General features: G+C 53.6%; 1 protein-coding gene across 2 annotated transcripts in view; it reads left to right on the forward strand.

Annotated features, from left to right (window-relative positions):
- The window catches only part of PPP2R2C (protein phosphatase 2 regulatory subunit Bgamma), a 161,667-nt gene that overhangs the window by 136,432 nt on the left and 12,535 nt on the right, over nt 1–12,700 (forward strand). For both annotated transcript variants that reach the window (XM_043448360.1, XM_043448361.1), the window contains exons 7-8: nt 3,434–3,603; nt 9,203–9,294. In XM_043448360.1, coding sequence (XP_043304295.1) covers nt 3,434–3,603; nt 9,203–9,294 — 262 coding nt within the window. The remainder of the gene's footprint in view (nt 1–3,433; nt 3,604–9,202; nt 9,295–12,700) is intronic.

Below are 12,700 nucleotides of genomic sequence, written 5' to 3' on the forward strand. Positions count from 1 at the left end.
GCGCACAGACAGCCAGACCTGAGGTTGCCATGGCTGTTGGGCGCTTCTGTTTTCACCTATGGATTCGATCATCTTCTCAGCCTTTGACCTTTGTGGCTTCCAGCTCCTTAAAGATGACAGAAGACACAGCCATTGCTCTGTGACATCCAGTACGGATGCTCCTCTGTGATTCTGGCCCTCGTAGGTCTACTGAACTCCCACAAGGCGTGCTGGGAGCTCTGTAAGGTTCAGAGTGCAGTGAGCTGGACCAGACCTAGTGGTTTGGGTGGAGGCCAGAGGGGACCACTGAGGCAGGCAAGGGGTACAAAGTCGGGGTGCAAGAGACAGACCCCACTTTATGCTTTTTATGTATTTTAAAATTTTATTTTATTTTTAATTGGAGGATAATTACTTTACAATATTGTGATGGTTCCTATTATACATCAACATGACCGAGCCACAGGCATACATACACATGTCCTCCCTCTTAAACCTCCCTCTCACTTCCTTCCCCATCCCACCCCTCTAGGTTGTCACAGAGCACTGGCTTGGGTTCCTTGCATCATCCAGCAAACTTCTGGTGGCTCACCATTTTACATATGGTAGTGTTCATGCTAAGTCACCTCAGTCATGTCCGACTCTTTGAGACCCTATGCACCATAGCCCGCCAGGTTCCTCTGTCCAAGGGATTTCCCAGGCAAGAATACTGGAGTGGGTTGCCATTTCCTTCTCCAGGGGATCTTCTTGACCCAGGGATCAAACCCGGGTCTCTTTATGTCTTCTGCATTGGCAGATGAGTTCTTTACCACTAGCACCACCTGGGAAGCCCAATGTATATGTTTCAATATTACTCTCTGTGCTTTTCTATCTTACCTTCTGTCTGATCCCTAGCAGCAGAGATGCCAATTCAGTTGAGAAAGAATTCCTGCCACATACCTGGGGAAGTGCAGGGTGCCACCCAGGTCCCTGGTGAGAGTTTGGGGTACATCTTCTTTCAATCCCTCTGCCCCATTTCCCCCAAATATTAGGTCCATATCCCTGTTCATTAAAGACAATACAGAATCTCACTGCTTTACTTTAAGTAGGAAATCAAGTATTGAATTTTTTTTTCTTTACTCCAGGCATCTGAGAGAAGAGGGAAATGTCATTGATTTAATTTGGGGCTTAACAAAGAAACATTATGAATGCTGGTATCTGCAGAAATAAAGGTGTCAGTGTAATTACTATTACCAGGTACAAAACACAATTTTGTGAGATGACCAATCAGAATTCAGAGGTTTTAGAGGCTAAAGGTGACCCATCAGAAGGCCTCCTCACCACCGCAGGGAGCAAAATCCTGGAGAAACCCACAGCTCACCTTGCCCGCCCTCTCTCCAAGCCCTGCTGTGTCTTCCCATTGCCCACAGGATGATGCCCTTCCCCTGGTTTACAGTTCCTGGCTCACACCTTTCTCAGCTTCCATGACCTTCAGCTCATCGCTGCCCCAGGGCCTTTGCACATGATATAACTTCTGCCTGGAGTTCTCCTCCCTGGTATCTCACTTCATTCACATCTATGCTCAGATGTTCTCTCCCATAGAGGCCCCGTCCATCCAAATCACCAGCCACCTGTTCTCCCTGTCTCCTCACTTGCTTTGTCTTTCTTCCCAGCACTCACCACTCCCCCACAGTATTGCATGTCACTGAGCTATACTGTCTGTCTCTGGGAGGAGAATGGGGGCCCCAGTAGAGTGGCGGCCTTGCTCAATGCAGCATCCCAGGCCCGCAAACAGTACCTGGCAGTGGTGGGCGCTCAGCATGGAATGGCTCACTGAGAGAACGAATGCTTGACTGCGGGTGTGAGCATGTGAGACCATCAGATTGGCCTTGAAATGTTCCCAGCCACCCTGCAGGAGCTGTAATTCTGGGAAAGGCAGGAGCGGTGTCGACCTTGGACAAGTGGGAAACTGGGTTCTCGGATGGGGTGTAAGGGGCTGGGACAGACTGGGCAATTGGCATATAGGATGTCCCCAGTAGGTGGGGCTCTCTAATGAGCCTCTGGGGACACATGATCAGCTTTCTGCTCCCTGTTTGAAGCCTGGAGGCTCATAGCAAGCCAGCAGGCAGGACAGTCACTCAGCTGGTGCCGTGGGGACAGCTGGACAGGTCGTCAAATGCTTGAGTCCTTCTAGACTGACTGTAAATGGCTGCCCACTGACCGCCCCATCCTCTCCCCTGAGCCGGAGCCATCCATGGCTCGGGTCCTAATTGGTCATCAGGGACCCTAATGTCCGTCCTGCTGCAGGCCAGGCCACTACAGGGTCTGATTGGCCAGTGAGGGTGTTGGTCAGTGAACTGGTGGGACAGCCAGCAACAGACGTGAGCCTGGAAGAGCTCGTCCCGCTGCACAGGGACCTGTGTGTGTCAGGAAGCCCTGGTTATGGAGGCGGCAGGGGGGGGGACACTGCTTGGGGACCCCGCTCTGGGGTGTCTGGTAGGGGCAGGAAGCTCTAGCCTTCAGGGGCCAGGAAAGCAACGTCCTGTGTGGAGCAGTGGGCCTGCCGTAATGGGAGGTGGGAGGCCAACGGGACTCACAGGTTGTACCTGTGGCGGCGAGATCTGATTTTGCTGCAACCCCATGACAGCCGAACAACACACCTCAGAGTGGGATTCGGTCATGTGTGCCCAGCACACCAGGAGCAGAGGCCCCTGAGCCAGTTAGAACCGCAGAGGGTGCCCCACCTGGTCCAGAGCGTGGTCCAGAGTGTGGTCCAGCGCCTTCAAGGATGCTCGAGGCCTTGCGGGCCTGGAGTTCAGAATCGCCAGCAGGAGGCAGCAGAGAGCAGCAAGTGAGCACCGCCACTCCACCACTTCCAGCTCTGAGACCTCCAGCATGGCTTTTAACCATCCATGCCTCCGTTCCTTTGGCTATAAGATGGGAATATTAATGGCACCGACCTGACATTTTTATTGGGGGGTTCAGTTCAGTTCAGTCGCTCAGTCGTGTGTGACTCTTTGCGACCTCATGGCCTGCAGCACACCAGGCTTCCCTGTCCATCACCAACTGCTGGAGTTTACTCAAACTCATGTCCCTCGAGTCGGTAATGCCATCCAACCATCTCATCCTCTGTCGTCCCCTTCTCCTCCTGCCTTCAATCTTTCCCAGCATCAGGACCTTTTCCAATGAGTCAGTTCTTCCCATCAGGTGGCCAAAGTGTTGGGGGATTAGATAAGGTCATGTTCGGGAAAGTTCAGTGCAGAATCTGGCTCAGAGTAGATACTCCATAAATGTTGTTCCAAGAGCTGGTTCTTCCCCCTTTGGAGGATTCATTCTGGCCTGTGCCTGCCGGTATTTAGCTATAGGTTTGATGAGTGAATAAACGACTGCATGACCCCAGGGTGGAAGTGGAGCCATCTGCTGTTCGAATCTCACAGGTGGGAGCAGCCCAGTGACCTGGTTGTTTCTGTCTCCGCAGTATTTGAAGAGCCGGAGGATCCCAGTAACCGCTCCTTCTTCTCCGAAATCATTTCCTCCGTGTCAGACGTGAAGTTCAGCCACAGCGGCCGGTACATGCTCACCCGCGATTACCTCACGGTCAAGGTCTGGGACCTGAACATGGAGGCGCGGCCCATAGAGACCTACCAGGTGGGCGCCGCAACCCGCAAAACCTGGGGGCCCATCTGTGGGTGGGGGACCCCCAGCCTTCCCCTGTGCCTTTGCACAGAGGGGCTCTCCCAGCTATCGGTGGCTTTTCATCAGCCCATTTTGCAGGTGAAGACTCTGAGGCTCAAGAGATCAGGCAGCTCATCTCATGTAGCTCAGCCCAGGGGCAAGCTCAACCTTGCCTCATGGGGGCGCTGTGGGTCCTCTGTTTGCTGGCTCCTGCTGGGAGGTAGGGCTGTGACTAGGCCTTCAGTTTAGGCCCCAGGAGACAAAGATGAACCTCACACTGGGATCAATTTGAGGGTGCAGATGACAGCTTCCCTCCCATGGAGCCAGTGTCTGCAGTCCTACCATTAAGGCAAGCTAAGCACTGCCCTTTCCCAGGGAGCATCCCTAGCTGGTGATGCCATGGTGAAATGGGAGCTTGGTACATTTCTAAATCCTCAGGGCAGGCTTTTTCAGCCAGGCCTATAGGATGAAGGCTGGAACACCTGCCTGGAATGTTGTTTATTATTTTTCTATCATGATTCATCCATATATGAGGGGATGGAAGACAAAATTCATGTGATGTTACAATTTGGTAAGAATACAGGACTGTTTTAAAGCTGTTTTAAAGCTGCTCCAGTTATGTCTCTAGCTGGGGCAATCTGGGAGGCTTCTTGGAGGAGGTGACATTTGTTCTGAACCTTGTAGGAATCGGTCATGCAGGTAAGAGTGGGAAAACACCCCATCAGAAGACCCAGCCAAATTCTCACAGTGTCACCAAGTATTAGGTGCACACAGGGAGCTGCATACACTTGTCACCTCTCTTCCTTACTGCCCCCGTGAAGAGGGCGCCATGGGCCCCCTTTGCAGGAAGGAACCTGGGGTGCTAAGAGGTGATGATATGGGGAGCTGCCTCACAGCTGGGCAGTGACAGACTCAGAGCTCAGATGGGAGCCCTACAGCCCCCTTCCCTGTCCTCCGTCCTGCCAAGGCCTGGGGTACAGCATGTCCAGAGAGAGGGAGGGCCCCCCTGGGAAGGGGCACAGAGCTGAGAGGGGAGGATTGGGGTTCAGAGTCTGATCTTGGACATGTACGCTCCTGGCAGCCCCATGCCCACAACAATGTCTCGGAAGGTCCTGGTGCACCGCCCCCCCAGCTTCCTCAGGACAATGGAGTCATGAAAGGGCTCCTTTGTTAGCCACGTGTGTTTACCAGAAGTCCTGCCACTCCCTCCAGTTCTGACCCAGGCAGGGCCTCCTGCTCCCATGGCACAACCCAGGAATGGATCAGCTCCTCCTCTGACCCTCAGGAGTGGCAAGGGCCAAAGATTGGATCAGGAATGACATAAACCCTGCTCAGGCCTGTGGGGATGACTGTCTGATGCCTTCCTAGAGCCTGTCTAGGGACATGACTGTTCCAACCCCCTTAGCACCGCCGCCCCCCCTCCACCAGCCTTTCATGTCTCTAGAGTCAGCAAAGGCCCACAGACCCTGAAACTAGATGTTGAATATGAGCATTTTGGCGGGGGAGGGCCCAGAGCCTTCAGATTCTCAAAGCACATGAGGACCCAATAAAGCAGGAGAATCACTGCTCTAAAGGACAAGGCCCAAAGCTGGTTGCTTGGCTTCTGGCCCCAATGACCTCTTGATTCTAAAATAGTAATAGCTACATAAAACCAACATAGTAGCTAATATTTTTAGTTGTTGTGCACTAGAAATTGTGTATTGCAGATTTGTATTTGGCTGACTTACACTACTGAATAGATAAGAGCTTTTCTCTCTTTACGAGAAGTTGGGGTGTCCCAGAAAACTGAGTGGCTTCGAGACCCATTCAGTGTCCCAACAGCTAATTTGGTGATTTAGTTCCCCATCATTTGCATGTTGGTTTTCTACCTTCCTGAGTGATACCTCATGGTGGGAAAATGGCTGCCACAACTCCAGGAACTATGCCAATCTTCCAGGCAGGAAATAAGAGGACATGTGAAAGGCTGTGCTGGTTGGATCTGTGGCATATTTTATCAGGAACACAAAAGCTTTCCCAGAACACTCCTCAGAAGACCTGTTATAACTCATTGGCTAGGATGAGCCCATGACCAGACTGGTAAAATTAGTAGTTTTATGGCCTCTGTGGTTGAAGAAGGCAGGGAGAAAGGGGTGTTGAGCCAGCCAGCCCTCAGCACGTGCTGCACTGATCTAAGACCTTGGCACACTTTCCTCTTCTAAGCCTCCCAGCTTCCCTGGGAGGTGGGGACGGTGTTCTCTCGATCCCATTTCATTTGGAGAAAACTGAGTTAAATGGCATATCTGTGGTGGTAGAGTAGCAAGCAACAGACCTTAGATCGGTGCTCACATCTTCCTTACACCAGAGTCCACACCCTTCCTCACCCTGCCACCAGAGGGCAGGAGGCACTCTGTGCAGGAGACGACAGCACGTGTGTTTGGACGAGGGCATCAGTGAGCCTGCCTTGACTGCATGGAGCTCACACAAACATGCAACCTGGAGGGGTGAACATGAGCACCTTACAACCTGTGGCCGGGAATGAGGTCAGGCCTCATTTATCCCATTCATCTTAGTCGTTACATTTAGTCATTTAGTCTGGGCTCAGAGGGAGGGTGAGAGCCACCACCTCACCCTCCAGGGTCCCAGACGACAGGAACACAGTGAACCTGAGCTTAGCGTGGCCATGGGTCAGGAGACCCCAGGCCACAGACACACCACAGGAGAGGCACCGAGGGCTCTTAAGGAAGCAGAGTGGAGAAAGGGGAACGGCTGGGGGAGGGACCCCGCTATTTCTTTCAGACATGTGGCCCACCTGGGGAGCCCAGCCACACCATCTCCAGTTGCCTCTAATACCAGTTGTTTATTTTTTAAAACTGTATTGAGGTCCTGTGATATGCCAGGCCCTCTGCACCCCACTGGGAAGTTGTTGGGGAATGAGACAAATAGATCTTGCCGGAGGGCCATCCATTCCAGCAGGGAAGATGAGAAACCAAGCAAACAGACAGATGGAATAATCACAGGCTTCCCAAAGGATGACAAATAAACCAGAGGCTGAGGCAGAGGAAACAGGGGCGCTGAAGCCTAGGAGAAATAAGGGCATGAGCCCTCTGCAGGGAGGGTGTTCCGGAGGCGGGAACAGCAGGTGCCAAGGCCCTGAGGCAGGAATGTGGTTAGTGCATGCAAGGAATGGTGAGGAACCGGCTGGAGCAGAGTTAACTACGGAGGGAAGAAAAGCCTGAGGTCAGAGAGGTGCCCAGGGGGACTTGTGTGCCCTGGAGGGCTTTCAGTAGAGGCGTGACATGGTCCAGCTTAGTTTCCAAGGAATCCCCCTCACTGCCTATAAGACAGATCGGGGCTGGGGGTGTGGAGAGCAGACACAGAGCTACCAGGAGAGTTTTTGCAGTAAGCTGGGTTGGGGTGCTTGGAGCAGGCTGGCAGCATAGGACGGATGTGGTGAGAAGGAACTGGCCCTGGATCACTTTGAATTCTGGACAAGCTGAATGTAGGTATGAGAGATAAGGAAAAACGTGGTCATTTATAGCCTTGTACCAGTGGAAGGATGCGGGATAGAAGGACGACCAGGGCTCAGCCATGCTCAGCCTTGAGGGGTCTCTGCCCCGTCCTTTTGGGCTGCTAGACAGTCCAGTGTGAGCTTCTGGGAGAGAGGTCCTGGCTGGAGAGAAACATCTGAGTGATGTCAGCCTAGGGACAGGATTTAAAACAAGAGCTAGGTCGGGTGGGAAGAGAAGGGCGGGAGAGCAAGCTTTGTGGGCGGGGCGGGCAGGGAACCTTCTCTGGGGAGGGGTGTGTTGGCCAAGGCCTGAGGAAGTCTTGAGTTAAGAACCTTCCAGTCTGTCAGAAAAAGCCAATATTGAAAAGCAATTATCCTTCAATTAAAAATAAATAAATAAAAGCTGCCTGAAAATAACAAAATCACAATCATGAAAAAATAAAAAAGAATTAAAATTGATTCTCAGACCTAAAAAAGAAAAAAACCTCCAGGCTGTGGGGTCAACATAAACAGAAAGTCAGGGCAAGAGCCTCAGGTGCCCCACGGAAAGAGTCAGAGAGGGATGTGTAGCCTGGGGAAATCCAGGGAGGCTGTCAGAGGAGGCATTTGGTGTGCTTAGCTGCTCAGTCGTGTCCGACTCTCTGCAACCCTGTGGACTGTAGCCTGCCCGGCTTCTCTGTCCATGGGATTCTCCGGGCAAGAATAACTAGAGTGGATAGCCATTCCCTTCTCCAGGGGATCTTCTAAGACCCAGGGATTGAACCCATGCCTCTAGCATCTCCTGCATTGGCGGGGGTGGGGTGGGGGGTGGTTCTTTACCACTATTACCACCTGGGAAGCCCTGCTGGAGGAAGAGACCTCCTCTAAAGCTGAGTTTTTTTAAGATGAATAAGAGATACCCAGACAGAAGTGGATGAAAACCTGCTTTTTCTTCCCCCCTCCACCATCACTGCCTAGCAGGAGTTGGACATTTCTCTCCATCCCTCTGTAGTTAACTGGGGTCACAGATAGCTACCTGGTGCTTTGCCCTGCCTCCGTCTCCTGGAATCCTCACACTCTTCTCCAGGGGTGGGGGTCTCATGACCCATTTTCCAGACAGGAAACCTGAGGCTCCAGGCAGCTAAGTGACTCCAGTGGGTCATGAAGACGCACAGAGCCAGGAGTTGAGGCTTCATGTTACCCATTTACCCGCCCCTCCCCCACACAGGTGACTCAGTGGTAACAGAACCCGCCTGCCAATGTAGGAGACTCAAGAGACATGGGTTCCATCCCTGGATCCGGAAGATCCCCCGCAGTAGGAAATGGAACCCCCACCAGTATTCTTGCCTGGAAAATTCCATGGACAGAGGAGCCTGGTGGGCTGCAGTCTATGGGGTCGGCAAGAGTTGGACATGACTCAGCACATATGCACTCCCCCCACCCAGAGGCCAGGGCCATGTCCCTGCAGACAGCCGGCACCCAGGAGGCCCCGTGGGTACAGAGCTTGCGGAATCCGGTCACCAACTCTCCTGTGGTGTCACGTTACCCTGGGAGAGGATCCTGGTCTTCCACTTGTAAGCTGTGTGACTTCAGGCCAGTTACTTAACCTCTCTGAGCCTCAGTGCCTCATCTATAAACAGGACAGATAGCACCTACTGCGATCACAATTGAGAGACCTGTGTGAATGTCCCCTTTTTCTCCATGATGGTCACCAATGTGCTCACAGTGACCACTGTCCTCTAAAGACAAGACCCTATACCCATCACTTACATTTGATCCCAGAACAGCCCATGAGGTGTGTGCTCTTATCACTTTAAGGAGGAACAGACCTCAGAGAGAAGTCACTGTCTAGGGTCACACAGCCAGGGAGGGGCAGAGCCAGGATGTGGTTCCCTTCATCACTGTGACTGTCCCCTGTCTGGCCACAGCTCAGGGGTTGGCCATGTGCCAGGCTGTGGACCCTTGCCAGTGATCAGGGCTGAGTCAGGAGTGCCATCCAGACCCCAGAGGGCACAGCCCTGCTCAGTGAGACCCTCCTCATGGAGGGGGAACCAGGACTCTCCAGGCACCCCCTTAACTCACCCCATCATCCCCTTCTTTCACCAGGTCCACGATTACCTTCGGAGCAAACTCTGTTCCCTGTACGAGAACGACTGCATTTTTGACAAGTTCGAATGCGCCTGGAATGGGAGTGACAGGTAACCTCAGACCTTGGACCTTGGCCCTGCGGGCCCGGTTGCTGATCTGGCGTGGGGGGTTGGGGGGACCAGAATTCCCTGTTATCCAGCCAAAGGAATCAAGGTGTTCCAAGGAGCCCCAGCCTTTCTTGTAAGCAGGCTCAAGCTCTCAACTCTCAAGTTCAAGGATGGAAATGAAACTTCACATTCTGAAACATCCGTTTGGAGCCCCATTCTCCTGAACGGTAGTGGAAGCATCTCCAGACAGTTCTGGGTGCCTCACCACGCAGCCTCTTCCCCAGGTTGTCAAGAGTGAGGGGTATATCAGTGCCAGGTCCCCCGAGGGGCAGAAGGCTTTAGCCACTGGTCTACACCCGCCTCCAGCTATTATGGCTTCTGCTTCCTGCCCACAGGGGCTCCAGAGAGTGTTTCCAGCTCCTGCATCTTCTGGGACTAGGGGGCTTCCACAGGTGTACCTGCCCCTCACAGCCCTGCCCACCCGGGAAATGGACCTGAGCCTGACTTGAGCTCCTGTTTCCCCATCACCTGGCTCAGCCCAGGGCGAGCGTGGACAGGACAGGGAAGGTCCGCAGCAGGGACTTGGGGAACCAGACCACACGGGGATGAAAACCACACTGGGCCGGGACGTCAGCACGTCACCGGTCACACTTCACAACCAGAGCAGGGCTGTGATGGGTGAGGAGGGGCAGAGTGCAAGCTGGCAGTGGGCTCCATCAGTCCCAAGCGTCCGGCCATAAGAAGGCTGGGCTCTAAGTGTGGCTGGCATCGCCGTGGTCCTATGAGAACCTCTGTGCTGTGAGGCCGTGTGGCTATGAGCACAGGCCCCCTGCGACCATCGGGGAAGGCGGGTGGGGGGAGTGGCAGGACCACAGGGACAAGACCTGAAGGGCACCCCTAGGAGCAGGCTGGCCCCAAGTGGGACCAAGCTGCTGTGTCCGAGGGTGGGGGACCCCCTGGGCTGCTGCCAACATCCTCGGGTTCACTTGGCTGAGGGGTCTCCACATGGACAGTGCTCTCATAGGGACTGGGAAGGTGGGCACAGGGGGGTCCACTGAAGGATGCTCAGAAAAGCAGGTGGAGGCCCTGGCCTGGGACTGGACTGATGCAGCTGGGTCAGAGGGACACGGCGCTCCCTCTGGGGGCCTGCAGCTGGGCTGACACATTGAGGGTCCCCCAGTGAACACCGGCAGCAGGTCTGGGGGTCTACTAGAGCCTCAGAAGACAGACTTACTGCTGGAAAGAGGGGATCCCAACACTGCTCCCTGCATGTCTGTCTGTCCGTGTTGGGCTCCCTACTGGTTGTGACCACTGCCCGCCCTTCCTCCACACCACCACCAGGGGGCAGCCATGAACAGTGAATGCTGGGCCTCCAGAGACGGGAGCCGCCTTCTCTTCCTGGCTTCCCCGTGCCCAGCCTGCAGCTCAGCTGTCCTGCCTCTCACCCACCTCTTCCTGCCATGCCAGCCACCCCAGCCCTGGTAGTCCCTGCCACCCACCTCCACAACCCACTCTGCTCCCACCCCCTGGAACCCTGATTGCATTACACCTGGCTCACTCCTGCTGTCACTTCAAATGACTGACTCAACCCAAGGCCACCTCCTACAGGAAGCCCTCAGGGTGTTCCTCTCCATCTCGACACCCGCAGCCTCCTGGGTTTTCCTTTTGTCTTTGCGTTTATTACAGATTTTCACCTTGCCTCTTCCCCACTGGCTGCAGTGCCCCTGGGAGTGGGACTGTAGCTCAGCTCATTCTAAGCCCCTGACTTGAAGCCTCAAGACTGTCCAGTCAATGACTGTTGACCTTCTGGAAGGCAAAGGGATGTGCCACTTCCTTCCACTTTATTGCAAGCATCCTGTGAGCCCAGCAAGCCCCATAGAGGAGGGGTGTGTGTGTGTGTGTGTGTGTGTGTGTTAGTCACTGTTGTATCTGACTCTTTTCGACCCATGGACTGTAGCCCATCAGGCTCCTTTGTCCATGGAATTCGCCAGGCAAGAATACTGGAGTGGGTTGCCATTCCCTTCCCCCAGGGTATCTCCCCGACCCCGGGATTAAACCCAGGTTTCCTAGCATTGCAGACAGATTCTTTACTGTCTGAGCCTCCAGGAAAGCCCATAGAGGAGGATCCCAAGATAAATAAAGCCTGATTCCTGCCTTCTAAGAGCTCAGAGGCTAAGGGGAGAAGTAAGTACACCCTTCAGGGCCCCCACCCTTGCAGACCAAAGCCAACCTTCTGAATGCTGTAGCTCAGCGTTTCCTGTCCTTCTTATGTTAATGGGAAACTTCCAGCATCCCAACTGTATGCGTGGCAGCAAAGAGCTAGTGGACATCTGTTAACACTCACGGTGCCTCTTACCCAACTCCAGCAAGGCTCGAATGGGCAGCCTGGGGGACAGGAAAGAGTGGAGGCTCTTGGATCCGACACCCTGGATTTCCAGACCACACTCTACCAGGCTCCAGCTACTTCCTTAATTGTTGTTCAGTCGCTCAGTCATGTCCCACTCTTTGCGACCCCATGGACTGCAGCACTCCAGGCTTCCCTGTCCTTCACTATCTCCTGGAGCTTGCTCAAACTCATATCCATTGAGTTGATGATGCCATCCAACTATCTTATCCTCTTTCTCCTTCTCCTCCTGCCTTCAGTCTTTCCCAAGCTGATCTCTGAGTCTGCTCACATGGAAAGTGGTTCGAATAAACCATGTCTTTCAAGGGCTGCTTTGAGGATGAGACCTTGTGTGTGATGCTCCTGGCAAGGTCATGCTCTGTATTGGCAGTAGACAGTCCACTGCGCACATGGGCCTGTTGTCTGTCTTGTCTTAAAGAACCCCGCTGAGCCTTCGAGACCCACCTCAAGTGCCATCTCTTCTAGGAAGTTCTCCTTGATTCATTCTGCCTGGGAAAAAGGGATTTGTGTCAACTGAGCATCTTCCAGCTTCCCTGGTGGCTCAGATGGTAAAGAATCTCCTTGCAATGCAGGAGACCCAGATTTGATTCCTGGGCTGGGAAGATCCCCTGGAGAAGGGAATGGCAACCCACTCCAGTACTTTTGCCTGGAGAATCCCATGGAGAGAGGAGCCTGGCAGGCTGCAGGCCACAGAGTCTCCACGAGTTGGACATGATTGAGCGACTAACACTTTAAGCATCTTCCAGTTGCAGGAATCAACTGAGTTTGTTCTGATAAGTTCCAGCAAGACTACCTCAGAGCTCACGCTGTACCTTTGGGGCCATTTCTTCTCCATCCACGCCCATCTCGGAGCCTCCCTGCTTCTTACACACTAGGTTCTTCCTCCCTGACTATGGCTGGCTCCCCCTTGCAGTTAGGGATGGTGACCCCAAATAGTCCCCCTTCCTTTGTCCTTCCGGACCACAATTCCACTTCTAGGTATATGGAAAAATTCTCAGAGAAGGA

The sequence above is a fragment of the Cervus canadensis genome, chromosome 26, assembly GCF_019320065.1.
Source record: "Cervus canadensis isolate Bull #8, Minnesota chromosome 26, ASM1932006v1, whole genome shotgun sequence".
Lineage (NCBI taxonomy): Eukaryota > Metazoa > Chordata > Mammalia > Artiodactyla > Cervidae > Cervus > Cervus canadensis.